The sequence below is a fragment of the Coregonus lavaretus genome, assembly GCF_964263955.1.
Source record: "Coregonus lavaretus genome assembly, contig: HAP1_SCAFFOLD_161, whole genome shotgun sequence".
In the NCBI taxonomy this organism is placed as follows: domain Eukaryota; kingdom Metazoa; phylum Chordata; class Actinopteri; order Salmoniformes; family Salmonidae; genus Coregonus; species Coregonus lavaretus.
In genome coordinates, this window is record NW_028161655.1 from 569,396 (window position 1) to 586,841 (window position 17,446).

Below are 17,446 nucleotides of genomic sequence, written 5' to 3' on the forward strand. Positions count from 1 at the left end.
GGTCCATATCCAGCTCTGTGTGTCTATGATTCATTCCCCAGACTATCACTATCAGTGGCAGTTACCTATCCCAACCATTATACACAATGTGTAATAATTTACATCCAAGTGTGTGTGTGTGTGTGTGCGTCTCCCAAAATAGGCCTACTGCTCTCTCCTTCTCTGAGCAGGATCAGGCAGGAGGGAGATTACCCACTGCTTATCCTCAATACAATTGGCAGCACACACACACCTACACACACACTCACTCCCTCTCTCTCATTCTCTCCTCTCGCTCTGTCTCTTATTCACTATCTCCCTCTAACTGACTCACACATACACACATTCTCTCTCTCCATCTCTTTTTCTCTTTCTCACTCACACACACAAAATAGCAATGCTTCCTTCAGGTGAATCGATAACAGTGTGTGTGTGTGTGTTATCTCTCATACCTGAATGTTAACGTTGTGTTCCTCTTCTCCCCTATACAGGTGTGTGGTTAACCAGCTGCAGCCATGTGTGACCAGACGTTTGTGGCCATCACCTTCGGGCCGTGTGATAGCTGCTCGGAGAACCGCCCCTTGATGAACCTGTACATCAAGACTGAACCCATCAACTACTGCTCACTATGCATGGAGATTGTACGTCCCTTAACCCCTGACCTCTAACCTCTGAGTCTAACCCATCTAACTGCTCCATCCAGGACCTATACAATCCTTTAAGATCTTCACAAATGCCCAGGGGTTAGGGGTAGATTTGAGATTCTTTATGTATTTTTAGGGGGTTGGAGAGGGCCCCCTCTGAGAATGCAGCCTCCCTATCTGTCTGATATACAGTAGCAGAGAGCCTCTTTCAGAATGCACACACATACACACTCACACCATGCCTGGATGAATTCACCACCTCATCTTATCTGTACTCCCTTCTCTCTGGCAGCTCATCCACACTGATAGCAACCTTGTCTTTCACTTCTCTAAACAGCAATAGGCCTACTATAGGTGCAAATACACTTTTTAAAGGGAAAACACATACATTTCAACAAGTAAACTCATTGCAATGTGGTTCAATAAAATAAGGAAACTGTGCTTTTCCTGTAAAGTGTTTAAATTAATATTATTAGAGAAAAAATTAGGCTATATTTAGTGAAATTACTACCAAAGACCGTCATAGTGGCATCTCTGGGGCGAGAAAGACAGATATAGAAAGAGGGAGAGAGAGAAAGAGGTAGAGACTTGCCTGAGAGCAAGTGAGAGAAGAGACAGGGAAAGAGGGGGAGAGAAGGAGAACGTCAGCGCGGCAGCAGCATCAGGGGCATATTCATTAGTCCAAACAGTTGCAAAACGTAACGTTTTGGAAGTAAAACGAGAGTTTATATTGGACAAATTCAGGTAGGTCTCTCTCCGTTTCGTTCCGTTTGCTTCCGTTTAAGAAACGTTTTGCAACAGAATTGGCGTAATGAATACGCCCCAGCTGTAGGAAAGCAGACAGCCGCCTTGACAGGCGCAGCCAGTGCGCGACTAAAACATGGTCTTGCCGGTCCCTTTTCTTTCCTTTCCCCGGTTCCCTTCTTTTGTTCCTCCTCTCCTCTAAAGATGGCGTGCCAGGGCCTTGCGAGCGGCGAAACTCTGAAGTCGCTGAAGGCGGAGAGCGAGACGCTGAGGAAGAAGCTCGAGGAGGAGCGGAAGAAGCTGCACGATGTGGAGTGTGAGTGTTTAATGGGAGGGAGGGAGAGGGGCCTCGCGATGCGCTAAATGTTTACCGACTGTACCCCAAACATGTTGCGCTGAAACTGTTATTATATCCGATATGTAAGGTCCATTATTGCAGAGATTTGCCCGTGGCTATGAAACCGCATTAGATATGCTACCAGAATATAGTTAATATAGTGCATTGCAGGAAGGTTCTCCTGCAACAGGGTGATCAAAAAAGATCCTATTTATTAATTTACACGACAATTCATTGTCATTACTGGAGTTTTTAACTCTGTGTGTGTGTGTGTGTAGTGGAGAAGGTAGCTGAGAAGGCAGAAGCTCTGGGTGAGTTAAACATGAAGACTAGGAGGACACTGAAGGGCCATGGTAACAAGGTGCTCTGTATGGACTGGTGCAAAGACAAACGACGCATTGTCAGCTCCTCACAGGTATACATACACACACGCTATCCCAAACTTTAGGCCTGAACAGCTCCCCTCTCCCCCTATTCTCCCTCCCCTTTCTCTCCTCCCTCTCCCCCTCTCCCTCTAACCTTCCATCCTCCTTCTATTCTACTGTAATTAGTGTGTTTTAGTCACAGCCCTGTCCATGGCGCTGAACTCCCTGACACCCAACTTTCATCCATTACTCTTCCCTCCTCCCCCCTCCCTCATCCCTTATTTATTCCTCCCTCCTCCCCTCTTCATTCCTCCCTCCCTTCTTCCCTCCTCTCCCTCTCTCCTCCCCTCCTCTCCCTCTCTCCTCCCCTCTTCATTCCTCCCTCCCTTCTTCCCTCCTCTCCCTCTCTCCTCCCCTCTTCATTCCTCCCTCCCTTCTTCCCTCCTCCCCCTCTCTCCTCCCGTCTTCATTCCTCCCTCCCTTCTTCCCTCCTCCCCCTCTCTCCTCCCGTCTTCATTCCTCCCTCCCTTCTTCCCTCCTCCCGTCTTCATTCTTCCCTCCCACCTCCCCTCTTCCTCCCTCCCACCTCCCTTCTTCATTTCTCCCTCCCTCCCTGCCTCCTCCATTCTCAGACACACTGAACATGTTATTCTCACCAGGCATTTAATGGTAATCTCTCCCTGTATGTCCATGTGATCTGTATGCTTCTTTTCCTTGTCTTCTGTCTACCAGGATGGGAAGGTTATCGTGTGGGATGCTTTCACCACCAATAAGGTTAGTAAAAGCAGCCTGAGTGTGTGAGTGCGCTAATGGCTGCCTAATCCAGTCCCATGGTGGAGCAGTCTTAACCAGGCTGCTAAGAGCATAGTTCCATTAACACTAGAGAGTGGAGTGAGTGTGCTTATTTACGTTAATGTATATGCACAATGTGTTCTAGGAACATGCAGTGACCATGCCGACTACGTGGGTGATGGCGTGTGCCTACGCCCCCTCTGGCTGTGCCATCGCCTGTGGGTGGGTCTGACCCTAACCTCTGACCTTTAACCCCTTAGCCCCAAGAAAAGTATTGGCTTGATGCTAAAGTATTGGCTTGAGGGCTTGATGTTAAAGTAAAGGCCAACAAATATCTCTCTCCTCTGTCTGTCTCTCTGTCTGACAGGGGATTGGATAATAAGTGTTCGGTGTACCCTCTCTCATTGGACAAGGACGAGAACTTGGCGGCTAAGAAGAAGTCGGTTGCCATGCACACCAACTACCTGTCCGGCTGCACATTCACCAACTCTGACATGCAGGTTAGGGACTAGACACATGCACGCACACCCACACACGCACACACAGACACAAACACAGTCAGACACAGGCGCACACAACACAACGAGGAGAGAGAGAGAAGGAAATCGATTTGAGATTTTCAGAACAAGGAGGTGAGAATGGATAGAGAGAGGGAGGAATAGAGGGAAGGTAATATTAGATGGAGGATATAAGGCTGTTAATAATTCATCTCTGCTAGACAGAGAGGAACTGTTGAGAATGATAGGGGGATGAGGAAGAGGAGAGGAGAGGGTGATGAGAGAGAAGGTGATGAGAGAGAGAGATGGCCCTCCATTATGAGTGTATTACTAGACATTAAGAGGCCTTTATCTGTCAGAGCTGAAAACTCATACCTACGGGCACACGCTCACAATATCTGTCTACCTAATGTACTGGGGTCTGTTAGTGGCTGTTGCTGCCTGTGTGCGTGTGGACGGGGTGAACGTGGGGTGGTGTTTGTGTGTTTGCCTGTGTGTGTGTCAAGCTTGCGCTCTCTCGAGAGAGAAAGAAAGAGTGGAGGAGATGTAGAGGAAGAGATAGAAGTGGTCAAGAGTTTTAAGTGCCACATCTGTGAGGAGAGGGACCTGTAAAGAGGAAGCTGTAATATAATACAGGAAACACACAGAGACAGACACATCTCCTCTCCTCTAACAGGAATAAAGCACAGGGCTGTGGAGAGTTGAGACTACATTGTCCCAGTCAGTCTCAGTTCAGTCTCAGTTTCATATCTTTATTGTCTGATGGGGATGTTTCATATCTTTGTCTGACTGACAGGGGGATGTTTCATATCTTCCGTTTGGTTCTGTTTGCTTCCTAGTGAATATACAGTTAGCACATTTGGTTCCTTGGAAGTTGTGGGAACATGTGATTTTGGTTTCACATTGGTTGTGAGAATGAAGCCATACATTTCCTGACCGTTAAAACTGAAAAAATGTCAACGTTTTGAGAACAGAAATAAAAATGTGTCCTGTTCTGGGAATTTTCATTTTTAGGTTGCAGGGAGGTTGTGAGAATGTTTTACTTTGGTTCCTTGAACGTTTTCCTGGGAGGTTTTATTAACACTCTGAGAATATACATTATTATTATAATTCGAACTTAATTATAGGTTATTTGGAGGTTTTTGAATAACTTCCTCTGAATGTTTCAATAAGACGTTTAATAACACTGCTAGCTTATTTTGGGTTAACTTTTTTGACGTCCAAGCATGAATGGACACTTGGAAATTAATTTCCTTAGGCATTAATCAAGCAAATACAGGTATTTTGTGTGACACGGCATCAGTGAGAATTGAACCTATAATCTTCTGTTCTCTGTCCATGGAATTAGTCCACTGCGCCACCAGGATGGTGCTAGCATGCCATGTTGTTTCACACATACAAAGCTGTTAATTTGTGTCTATTCAAACAGACCCCATTTCAAAGGAAACAAGCACTCATTAAGATCAGGTGTGGCCAATTAATGGGCGCGGCCAAAACACCTGAACACAATTAACAAGAGGATAGAGAGAGTTTTGTTGATGCTAAGAACAGAATGTATATGTTTTTGAATAACATTCTTAGCATGTTCTCTGAATGTTACAAAAGTTTTCTGGTGGTTTTTATGGAAAGTTTTATTAACGTTCTCTGAACAATTTGAGAACATTACTTTAAATAGAACCAATAAGGAAACCTGTAGGAAACGTTATGCTGAAGTACTGAAATTCCCACAGAAGAACGTTGTTTCTTAACGTTCTCAGAACTATTTGAGAACATTCCCAATGTCAAGAACATTACCAAAATTGAAATGAAATGCAACCATGTTTGAACTTTTAGGAAACTTTCTGTTAAAGTAATGAAATACCAAGAAAATATAATTTTTTTGTTAAGTTCCTTAAATGTGCTGAGAATGTTCAAAGCCAAGCAACTATCCTGCACCGTTCACAGAAAGTTGTGGGAAGGTTGTATGCAAAATAACCATAGGACAACCACTCTCTCACCAAGCTCTAAGAAACATATGGTTCTCAGAACGTTGTACGCTAGCTGGGTACACCCCAGTAGTTAAGCTCTGTGGAATGGACATAGATTACAGTGGCTTGCGAAAGTATTCACCCCCCTTGGCATTTTTCCTATTTTGTTGCCTTACAACCTGGAATTTAAATTGATTTTTTGGGGGTTTGTATCATTTGATTTACACAATATGCCTACCACTTTGAAGATGCAAAATATATTTTATTGTGAAACAAATAAGACAAAAAAACAGAACTTGAGCGTGCATAACTATTCACCCCCCCCCCCCCCCCCCCCCACACACACAAAGTCAATACTTTGTAGAGCCACCTTTTGCAGCAATTACAGCTGCAAGTCTCTTGGGGAATGTCTCTATAAGCTAGGCACATCTAGCCACTGGGATTTTTGCCCATTCTTCAAGGCAAAACTGCTCCAGCTCCTTCAAGTTGGATGAGTTCCGCTGGTGTACAGCAATCTTTAAGTCATACCACAGATTCTCAATTGGATTAAGGTCTGAGCTTTGACTAGGCCATTCCAAGACATTTAAATGTGTCCTCTTAAACCACTCGAGTGTTGCTTTAGCAGTATGCTTAGGGTCATTGTCCTGCTGGAAGGTGAACCTCCGTCCCAGTCTCAAATCTCTGGAAGACTGAAACAAGTTTCCCTCAAGAATTTCCCTGTATTTAGCGCCATCCATCATTCCTTCAATTCTGACCAGTTTCCCAGTCCCTGCCGATGAAAAACATCCCCACAGCATGATGCTGCCACCACAATGGGGATGGTGTTCTCTGGGTGATGAGAGGTGTTGGGTTTGCGCCAGACATAGCGTTTTCCTTGATGGCCAAAAAGCTCAATTTTAGTCTCATCTGACCAGAGTACCTTCTTCCATATGTTTGGGGAGTCTCCCACATGCCTTTTGGCGAACACTAAATGTGTTTGCTTATTTTTTTGTACAGCTTAAAGTAGTCCTATGGACAGATACTCCAATCTCCGCTGTGGAGCTTTGCAGCTCCTTCAGGGTTATATTTGGTCTCTGTTGCCTCTCTGATTAATGCCCTCCTTGCCTGGTCCGTGAGTTTTGGTAGGCGGCCCTCTCTTGGCAGGTTTGTTGTGGTGCCATATTATTTCCATTTTTTAATAATGGATTTAATGGTGCTCCGTGGGATGTTCAAAGTGTCTGATATTTTTTTATAACCCAACCCTGATCTGTACTTCTCCACAACTTTGTCCCTGACCTGTTTGGAGAGTTCCTTGGTCTTCATTGTGCCGCTTGCTTGGTGGTGCCCCTTGCTTAGTGGTGTTGCAGACTCTGGGGCCTTTCAGAACAGGTGTGGGTATATATACTGAGATTATGTGACAGATCATGTGACACTTAGATTGCACACAGGTGGACTTTATTTAACTAATTATGTGACTTCTGAAGGTAATTGGTTGCACCAGATCTTATTTAGGGGCTTCATAGCAAAGGGGGTGAATACAGTGAGGGGAAAAAGTATGTCAAAAATGTTATAAATTTATTTGCATTTTAATGAGGGAAATAAGTATTTGACCCCTCTGCAAAACATTACTTAGTATTTGGTGGCAAAACCCCTGTTGGCAATCACAGAGGTCAGACGTTTCTTGTAGTTGACCACCAGGTTTGCACACATCTCAGGAGGGATTTTGTTCCACTCCTCTTTGCAGATCTTCTCCAAGTCATTAAGGTTTCGAGGCTGACGTTTGGCAACTCGAACCTTCAGCTCCCTCCACAGTTTTTCTATGGGATAAAGTTCTGGAGACTGGCTAGGCCACTCCAGGACCTTAATGTGCTTCTTCTTGAGCCACTCCTTTATTGCCTTGGCCGTGTGTTTTGGGTCATTGTCATGCTGGAATACCCATCCACGACCCATTTTCAATGCCCTGGCTGAGGGAAGGAGGTTCTCACCCAAGATTTGACGGTACATGGCCCTGTCCATCGTCCCTTTGATGTGGTGAAGTTGTCCTGTTCCCTTAGCAGAAAAACACCCCCAAAGCATAATGTTTCCACCTCCATGTTTGACGGTGGGGATGGTGTTCTTGGGGTCATAGGCAGCATTCCTCCTCCTCCAAACACGGCGAGTTGAGTTGATGCCAAAGAGCTCGATTTTGGTCTCATCTGACCACAACACTTTCACCCAGTTCTCCTCTGAATCATTCAGATGTTCATTGGCAAACTTCAGACGGCCCTGTATATGTGCTTTCTTGAGCAGGGGGACCTTGCGGGCGCTGCAGGATTTCAGTCCTTCACGGCGTAGTGTGTTACCAATTATTTTCTTGGTGACTATGGTCCCAGCTGCCTTGAGATCATTGACAAGATCCTCCCATGTAGTTCTGGGCTGATTACTCACCGTTCTCTTGATCATTGCAACTCCACGAGATGAGATCTTGCATGGAGCCCCAGGCCGAGGGAGATTGACAGTTATTTTGTGTTTCTTCCATTTGCGAATAATCACCCACCAACTGTTGTCACCTTCTCACCAAGCTGCTTGGCGATGGTCTTGTAGCCCATTCCAGCCTTGTGTAGGCCTACAATCTTGTCCCTGACATCCTTGGAGAGCTCTTTGGTCTTGGCCATGGTGGAGAGTTTGGAATCTGATTGATTGATTGCTTCTGTGGACAGGTGTCTTTTATACAGGTAACAAGCTGAGATTAGGAGCACTCCCTTTAAGAGTGTGCTCCTAATCTCAGCTTAATACCTGAATAAAAGACACCTGGAAGCCAGAAATCATTCTGATTGAGAGGGGGTCAAATACTTATTTCCCTCATTAAAATGCAAATCAATTTATACGATTTTGGATATGCGTTTTTCTGTCTCTCACTGTTCAAATAAACCTACCATTAATTATAGACTGATCATTTCTTTGTCAGTGGGCAAACGTGCAAAATCAGCAGGGGATCAAATACTTTTTTCCCTCACTGTACATATGCACGCACCACTTTTCCGTTATTTATTTTTTTGAATTTTTTTAAATAAGCTATTTTTTTCATTTCACTTCACCGATTTTGACTATTTTGTGTTTGCCCATTTTACATTAAATCCAAATAAAAATCCATTTAAATTACAGTGTTGACTTCTCTCTTAGTGGTAAGATGTGGACAAAAGTCATCAACTATTTGACAAATAATACCAATTTTTATTAGCTTCCTCTAAACAGAGACTAGAGTCAACTAAACATGCATTGGTCCCCCGATCGTGAACAGATTTACAATTATGCTGTTGGACATTTACTGGTGTTGTTGTGCTGTTATTATTGGATGTTGTTGTCCCAGGCAATACTTTCCCATCTTCACTTTGCCTCTTTCACTTTCTTTCTTACTGGGTGCAATAGATGCAATAGATATACTGCCATGGCCTTGATAACCGTGAAGGGATTTTATTTGATCTTATCTGATTTCGTGTGTAGGCCGAGACTGGAGTTATTTTTTTCATTTCACTTCACCGATTTTGACTATTTTGTGTTTGCCCATTTTACATTAAATCCAAATAAAAATCCATTTAAATTACAGGTTGTAATGCAACAAAATAGGAAAACGCCAAGGGCGATGAATACTTTTGCAAGGCACTGTAGTTATATTACCCCAAACTACCACAAAAGGGTAGGAGGATCACACATTGCCCCATGTTTAGGAATACATCATAGTGTGTGTTTCAGTATTCTGACAAACTGTTTGTGTGTTTGCTTGTGCGTGTGTGTCCATGCGTGCATGTGTGCGCGTTGCATGCGTGCGTATGTGTAGATCCTGACGTCCAGTGGTGACGGTACCAGTGCGCTGTGGGACGTGGAGAGTGGTCAGCTGTTGCAGAGTTTCCACGGTCACTCTGCTGATGTCCTCACTCTGGACCTCGCCCCCTCTGAGACTGGAAACACCTTCGTCTCCGGGGTCTCTGTCTGTCTGTCTGTCTGTCTGTCTGTCTGTCTGTCTCTCTCTCTTTCTGTCTCTCTCTCTCTCTCTCTCTCTCTCTTTCTGTCTCTCTCTCTCTCTTTCTGTCTCTCTCTCTCTCTCTCTTTCTGTCTCTCTCTCTCTCTCTCTCTCTCTCTCTCTCTCTTTCTGTCTCTCTCTCTCTCTCTCTCTCTCTCTCTCTCTCCCCCCTCCCCTAACCTGTCTGTGTGTTCGTTCCAGGGTTCTGATAAGAAGGCTAACGTTTGGGACTTGCGCTCAGGGCAGAATGTCCAGTCGTTTGATACCCACGACTCTGACATCAACTGTGTCAAGTAAGTAGCAGGATCCACATCAACCCTTTATACAGCCTCACTGTCTACAGATCTCCTATCTTTATAGTATCCACATAATCTCTACAGTACAGCATCCATCGACCCTAAACCTAACCCTTCATACAGCTTAGTGCCCATGTCATCCTCTTTAGTCCTCTCACTCTCTCTCTTTCTCTCTCTCGCGCTCTCTTGCTCGCTCTCTCTCTCTTTCTCTCTCTCGCTCTCTCTCTCTCTCTCTTTCTCACTCTCGCTCGCTCTCTTTCTCTCTCCAGGTACTACCCCAGTGGCGATGCTTTTGCCTCTGCTTCTGACGACTCTACAGTGAGTTTATAACACACTTATACACCCTACTTAGTACACTACTCTTGAGCAAAGCCACATAGTTGCCACTAAAAAGCTGTAATCAAAGGTAGTGCACTATAAAGGGAATATGGTGACACTTGAGAGATGATTTACCTTTGATGTGATTCTGTGTGTTGTGTGTGGCAGTCGGACAGTCTGTCTCAATAACACCATTGATTTAATCGATTATCTCAGAGAGATTATGTTATCTTACTGTGATGTCACTGGTCAAAGACCACTCTTTTCTTTGACCACATCATACAGTACATGTGTCAAAGCATCCCACTGTTTTACATTACTACACAGGTTTGTATTGTTTTGAGAAGTGTTATTCGGGCCAAGGAGCAAAAATGCAATACATTACAATATAACTTTATTGTACCTCATGGGAAAATTACAATGTGACTTTATTGTCTCTCATGAGGAAAAATGCCGGGCCTTTGAGTTCACAACACAGAATTAAACTAGCATGTGATGGGTTAAAAAATAAATATATTTTTTAATGTCCCATTGATTGTGTGTGTGTGTTCCAGTGCCGTCTGTTTGATCTCAGGGCTGATCGTGAGGTGTCCATCTACTCCAAAGACAGCATCATATTTGGAGCCGCCAGTGTTGACTTCTCTCTTAGTGGTAAGATGTGGACAAAAGTCATCAACTATTTGACAAATAATACCTATTTTTATTAGCTTCCTCTAAACAGAGACTAGAGTCAACTAAACATGCATTGGTCCCCCGATCGTGAACAGATTTACAATTATGCTGTTGGACATTTACTGGTGTTGTTGTGCTGTTATTATTGGATGTTGTTGTCCCAGGCAATACTTTCCCATCTTCACTTTGCCTCTTTCACTTTCTTTCTTACCGGGTGTGATGATGCAATAGATATACTGCCATGGCCTTGATAACCGTGAAGGGATTTTATTTGATCTTATCTGATTTTGTGTGTAGGCCGAGACTGGATTATACCCCCAAAAAACGTTAATTCTCTGTGTGTTATATGATTGTAGCGGTACAAAGTATTTTGTTTTTATATGGCTGTATAAAGATTAAAGTTAATTATCAAACTTGTGATAGAGATCATACTTCAGCCAAGATGGGGAATTTAATCCACTCTGCCATCTGGAGTTTTGCTACATTTGACCACCCACTGTATTCCATGGAATTTAGAGCTGATTTATTATTCATTCTATTAGCCTCTGTCAAATGCACTTTAAACTGTAATAAATCTGTTCTGTGATATCCTCTAGCTAATATTCTAGAATCTCTCTCTCTCTCTCTCTCTCTCTCAGGTCGTCTGTTGTTTGCTGGCTATAATGACTACACCATCAACGTGTGGGACGTCCTGAAGGGGACCAGAGTAGCCATCCTGTTTGGTCATGAAAACAGAGTCAGCTCACTCAGAGTCTCTCCTGATGGAACCGCTTTCTGCTCTGGGTCCTGGGACAACACTCTACGGGTGAGACACGAGAGAGAGAGAGGGGTAGGGGGGTCGGAAGGGAGATGAAACAAGGAGGGACAACACCTTATGGGCTAGAGAGAGGGGGAGAGTTTGTGGTAAACCCTGGTTCTGCAGAGTCATGCATCAGATAATCCCCACATCACAATAATCTAGTACATACTTCTGTTTTCCTCTGTAGCCACAATATATGACATGGAAACCACCCACTGAGAGATACTGTAGTAGTTGTTCTTCATTAATGTCTGTGGAAGTACAGTAACACAGCATTAGTGTTCCCTCTGGTGATCTCACTTACATTTGACATTTTAGTCATTTTAGCATTTTAGGATTCTCCATCTCCCCAAAAATCTGACTCCTATCAAGGTTTCTTCCTTCCAGGGAGTTTTTCGTTGCCACTATGCTGCTGCTTGCTCTTTGGGGTCTAGACCGGGTTACTGTAATGTACTTTTTGTGTTGTTGTTCAAATGTCTTAATGAATACAATGTGATTTACTGATGTTCTGTGCTCTTTCTCTAACAGATATGGGCCTAGAGCTGCTGTGATGTCATCAGAGCGAGACCGAACCGCTGGAAGTCAGGGGTCAGAGGTTAAGGGTCAGGACCAGAGTCATGTGACCAGTAGACCCAGAGTGCCCCTGGAGCACACACTGCCGCAGAAAGAGTCTGCCTATAGAAACTCTATTAAGTTACACACACACAATAATAAACTATCTAGGTTTGGCTCCCAGAAACTATTTATTTGATTGAAGTTGGACTATACCAAATGCTCATCAGGTCAATGTTTATACACCCTAGTCCCCCTTTAAACCCCTGTTACCTGCTTCACAGTCTGTAGTTTACCAGTCAGTCAGTCTGCCCAGAGTCTAACAATCGCTCAGATCGAAAGTGCAATACTACTGTTATATACAATCAGACCATAGACTGTGGTTAGCCAGAGAGGGAGAAAGAGGGAGTGTTTGAAATATTGTTAATTTGTAATCATAGTGTTCTTCTTGTGAAATAAATACATGTTATTTAAATGATTGATGAATGGTGTGTTAAAAGTGTGTTTTATGCTATGGTTATGATGATGATGATAGTATGGAGACTGTGGTATTTCCATTACATCTGATTCTCTTCTAGCGGAAGAAAATACAATTCAGGGAAATGCCATTTTTTGTGACGTTCTTGGTGAGGCGGAACCGACAGTATAAAGAATGGCGAGAGGCTGGTGAGGGGGAAATACCGTTGACGACAGCGATCTTCCTTCTTCCGTTTGTACTTGGAGAAAGCAGTCTGATCGCTGGGAGGGTGAGATTTTGAAAAACCTTTTTCTACCTATTCTACATATTTTTTTCTTCAACTCCAACTATTCTTGTATACGTTAGTAAAGCTTCGGTTTTATAAACTTTGAGTGAATGGATCGATGCGGTTTGATATACTGACGTTGTTCGCTTCCCCGGTTTCTCTGGTCCTTTGTGTGTCAATATTCATTGACAGATCCAGCTACGCTAGTTAGCTATCAGCTGCTAGCCAGAAACGGCTAACGTTCGCGAGAAGGCTTTCTTACTCATATCCAAACCAAGACTGGTTGTCTATTTTCCAATGTTGATGTTGACAAAAAAATGTAAAACAATCCAACCACTTAACGTTAGCTAGATATCTAACTTAGCTGGCTACAGTAGCTAGATTGCGATTTATCATTGTGTGATGATTTGCCTGCGATTTGACAGTCAAGCTAGCAAGTACAAAGATGTCCGTTTTCAAGTCAATTCAGTTGGCTTTATACAGTAGCTAGCTAACGTATTAGCTCTAGCTACAACCTTGTTTCCTTCATGACACGTCCTGAATCATTCCAGCCTGCAAGGGCTCTTAAGTTAGACTTTACTGGCTTGCTCACATAGCCAGTTATTTAGCTAACCAACGGTTTACCTTTCTACCTACTGATTAGTTCAAGCAGGCCTCAGACTAGACATTACATGTTAACCTCAAGTCACTGTGCTGCTTGCATCATATTGCTATGTGGTCTATGCAGCTCATTGGGAAACTTAGCTTTGTTTTCTTTTGAATACAAGCCTCTTCTTGGTATTGCACACAGGATGTCACCTCTTGGGGTTAGATTGAGGTTGTTTCCAATAGACCATGTTGGATGGGTTGTGGAAAGAAGCCTGCTGTATAATATCTTACCTTTAGGCCTAACTATATGAATATTGATGATGTTTCCTTTTGAGTCTAGACCCTGTAGTACAGGGTGGGAAAAATGTACTGCATGTGATAATGTACTGGTCATGTTTGAGCATAATGTATTGATAATGTTTCCTGTATATACCATGTCATGCTGGCTGTGAGAAAATCGGTGGTTGTAGCAGAAGACCTTTCTGATATATAGGCTATAGATAATGTATTAACTGTATGTGATGATAATGTATATCTTCCTGTAGACCATGTCATGCGGGCTGTGGAAAGAAACCCTGGCTGTAGCAGAGGACTACCTGTCTGTCTGCAGTATCGTCCCTGCCAGTGGGTCCCAGAAAGCCCCGCCCCCTCCTCCTCCCAGCGAATCGGCTGCAGCCATGCGACGCCTGGCCCGGGACATGGAGGCCCAGCACCAGGCCCGCTTCCACACCCTGGCACACAGCTTCCTGTGCCAGTGCGGGCCGGACCCCTGCACCTGTCTGAGGAGGGTGATGGAGGAGCTGGTGGGAGACGGACAGATGAACTGGGGGAGGGTGGTCTCTCTGTTCACCTTCACTGGGGTGCTGGTCAGAGAACTACAGGGAGAGGACACTGACCAGGGGAATGGGATGGGGCTGGGGGGGAAGGAGAGCTGCAGGGCGCTGGCGGAGACCATAGCAGACTACCTAGGAGAAGAGAAGAGTGACTGGATGCTGCAGAACAAAGGCTGGGTAGGTTTGAGCAGTGAGCATCACACACATGCGCTTATGGACACGTGCACACACACACACAGGATAATTGACCAAACTGGTGGGAATTAGATATGGGAATCTGGGCTCATATCAGCAGCACTAGTCCTCTCTGTCAAGTTAAAAGAAGCAGTTGGACAATGATACATTCTATAGTCATAATAATGTCTATGATTCAGACACATTCTATATTGTCATGATAATGTCTATGATTCAGACACATTCTATATTGTCATGATAATGTCTATGATTCAGACACATTCTATATTGTCATAATAATGTCTATGATTCAGACACCTTGTGGCTTCTTGCTATGTGGCTGCTGCTTGCTGTGTTTATGTCAATTAGAGAGTGGCGTCAGCCAAGAATGTCTGGAATGTGTGTCTGTGCTACCAAGATGATGTTCAGGTCTAACCCAGGAATGACTGTTCAACACACAGGCTTTTTATGCTACACGAAATGTGACAATATTGGGGGACAGTTTCCTGGACACAGATTAAGTCTAGGGGCGGCAGGTAACCTAGCGGTTAAGAGCGTTGGGCCAGTAACGGGAAGGTCGCTTGTTCGAATCCCCCGAGACGACTAGGTGAAAAGTCTGTGCCCTTGAGCAAGGCACTTAACCTTAATTCCTCCTGTAAGTCGCTCTGGATAAGAGCGTCTACTAAATGACTTAAATGACTGTAAAGGTTAAATATAGGCCTAGTTCTGGACTAAAGAGCAAGTTCAATGGAGAATTCCCATTAGAAAATGATTGATCTGTGTCTGGGAAACTGGCCCTAAGGTTTTTTTTTAATGCTTATTAGAAATGGGTCTTTGATTTGTAATGTGTTACATATCAGTAGGATGTTATAAGTGTGTCACAGTAGATTATACATGTCAATACACTCAGGGGTTTTACTGTGGTGTGGATTATAAACCCTGGTAGTCTGAGAGGTCAGAGATCTACCTGTCACTTAAAAGAGGAGGGTTTGTACAAGGTAGCCACACAGCCAGTATAGTCATATAAAGTGGATCAGGGGTAGTGGGGTTACTGGGGTACTCCAAAACAACATAGGACTGTAGTGCTGTGAAGAACTGGGGTAGCAACAAGCACAGCTGCAGCTCCATTTGTTGACTGCTTTTGTGAATTAACCACACCCCCCTCCTCTAGCCAGCTGGTCCCAACAGCCATATGTACTGTCTCTAACGTAACACTCTAGTGACCTCCAAGCACACAACAATCATTAATACTCAAATACTAGTCTGGATCAGTACAACAAAATAAGGACAGACGAACACAACCACCTGGGTCTGGATCAGTACATCAAATAGACAGATGAACACAACCACCTGGGTCTGGATCAGTACATCAACTAGACTGATGAACACAACCACATTTTGAAATGGGCCTTACTAATCACAACGCAGGTCTGTTATAGCAGGGACTAGGGACTGTCCACAGGCAGCTGTCTCTGTCTGAAAACATGAGAGGAAATGGGGCTTTTTGAGCAGTATTGAACTAAAACACTTTCTTGACTTCCTTATTTTGACCTCTAGCCTGGTCCTTTGATACACTGTTGTGCCTTGAATACGTACGTGTTCAATAAAATATATGGATCTAACCCTAACCCTCTCCGCTCTCTTCTAGGAGGGCTTCTGTAAGTTCTTCCACACAGCAAGAGAGGTGAAACAGGACTTGTCCATGAAGACTGCTCTGTTTGCTGCCGCTGGCATGGGCATCGCAGGGTTAACCTTCCTCCTGGTCCGCTAACACACAGCACCTGCTGCATCATCAGTCTCATTTCAAAGTAATGACAGTGTGGTAGGTCTTTAATGGGTTAAATGGTGTCACAACAGGGGCGAAACAGTGTCTTGAAAATGGAGGGGGGAGAGAGAGAATAGTGGTTGGGACATGTCCCCCTTCACCCCCGGTGAATTATGTCACATTGAAGCAGGATTCCATTACATGGTTTAGTTGTTTCATTCGTTCAACCATCAACTGAATGTTTCCACATCTTTCAGCCCCGCAGTAATACCTTCAACTATTACCAACTCTATTATTCAGTCATACCTGGAGATTGTAACACAACAAACTAAATGCCTTCTGAAATGATGGAGTATGTGAATATTATTAGTTTGCATATCTTTCCCCTGTTATGTTATTAAAATGTTGTATTTTGTCAAAGCGAGCGCACAGGGACCACATGTTGTGTTGACCACAACTGGACCACTATGGTTGGTAGCATTCTGTTCGACCGTGCAGCTACATAGATGACCATTTTGATGTTGATGGCCGCTTCCCTAATGGCGACTTCTTCCTTATATCAGGGGTATCCAAGCCTGAAGTTTCCAAGTAGTCCTGGTTTTCTGTTCTACCTGATAAATAATTGCACCCAACTGGTGTCTCAGGTCTAAAGCCGTCCCTAGTAAGAGGGGAAGAATGAAAATGAACAGTTGAACTGGCCTGGTGGTCCAGATTTCAATATCCCTGCCCTATATAGGAATGGGGTGCCATTTGGGACGAACCCCATCATTTTGTCCATTGGTTTAGTGTCCTGTCTTAAATGTATTAATGTCTCTTGCCTTTCTACTTCAAATGTGTGTGTGTGTGTGTGGCAAGAAGCCTTTTTTAGTGTAATAAACATATACATTAATATATTATATTTATATGAAATAAAAATGTAAACAGTGGCCATCTTTGAATTGACACTTGGCAGATTTCATTGTTAATTTTTAGTTTTGACCTATTTTCTCTGTCTCGTCATGTTAAACATCTATGGTTTACAACAGGGTTATTCTACTCCAGGCCCGGCAGTCCACAGTACTGCTTGATTATTTTCTACCTGGTAATTGATTGTCACTGATTGGCCAGAGAGCCTACATACATCCCGCCTCCCGTCTCTGATTAGAAGGAGAGAATGAAAACCAGAAGTGTTTAGGTCCTCCAGGCCTGCAGTTGAATATCCTTGGTATGTCTATGTATGTTTCTGTCTCTGTCTTACAGACAGTGGTGCTACAGTGTGATATGATATTACAGACATCATGTCTGCCTCACCTTAGACCAATTAACTAGACATGGACTGCATCCCAAATGGCACCCTATTCCCTACAGGGCATTACTTTTATTTATTTATGTCTTTTTCTAAATAAAAAGTTGCAATCATTGA

The 17,446-nt window shown here is 43.8% G+C and overlaps 2 protein-coding genes across 2 annotated transcripts; both read left to right on the plus strand.

Moving 5' to 3' along the window:
* Positions 1–494: 494 nt before the first annotated feature.
* Positions 495–12,419, plus strand: LOC311120269 (guanine nucleotide-binding protein subunit beta-5b; the record flags this gene model as incomplete). The annotated part of the gene is made up of 12 exons (XM_084194898.1): positions 495–620; positions 1,572–1,683; positions 1,983–2,119; positions 2,802–2,843; positions 3,007–3,083; positions 3,229–3,361; positions 9,122–9,265; positions 9,506–9,597; positions 9,870–9,918; positions 10,473–10,569; positions 11,229–11,395; positions 11,918–12,419. 12 exons carry the CDS (start codon positions 495–497, stop codon positions 11,927–11,929), a joined length of 1,188 nt encoding a protein of 395 aa, XP_084051024.1. The 3' UTR covers positions 11,930–12,419.
* A 109-nt stretch (positions 12,420–12,528) lies between these two features.
* On the plus strand, positions 12,529–17,446 carry LOC311120270 (anti-apoptotic protein NR13-like). The gene is made up of 3 exons (XM_084194899.1): positions 12,529–12,687; positions 13,818–14,282; positions 15,928–17,446. The coding sequence occupies exons 1-3, from the start codon at positions 12,544–12,546 to the stop codon at positions 16,048–16,050; spliced, it is 732 nt and encodes a 243-aa protein (XP_084051025.1). The 5' UTR covers positions 12,529–12,543; the 3' UTR covers positions 16,051–17,446.

Bases quoted from the DNA above. Each gene is read 5' to 3' on its own strand.
- LOC311120270 (XM_084194899.1), top strand. From the start codon at position 12,544: ATGCCATTTTTTGTGACGTTCTTGGTGAGGCGGAACCGACAGTATAAA. The intron at 12,688-13,817 runs GTGAGATTTTGA...ATCTTCCTGTAG, and splicing joins GCAGTCTGATCGCTGGGAGG to ACCATGTCATGCGGGCTGTG. The intron at 14,283-15,927 runs GTAGGTTTGAGC...GCTCTCTTCTAG, and splicing joins TGCTGCAGAACAAAGGCTGG to GAGGGCTTCTGTAAGTTCTT.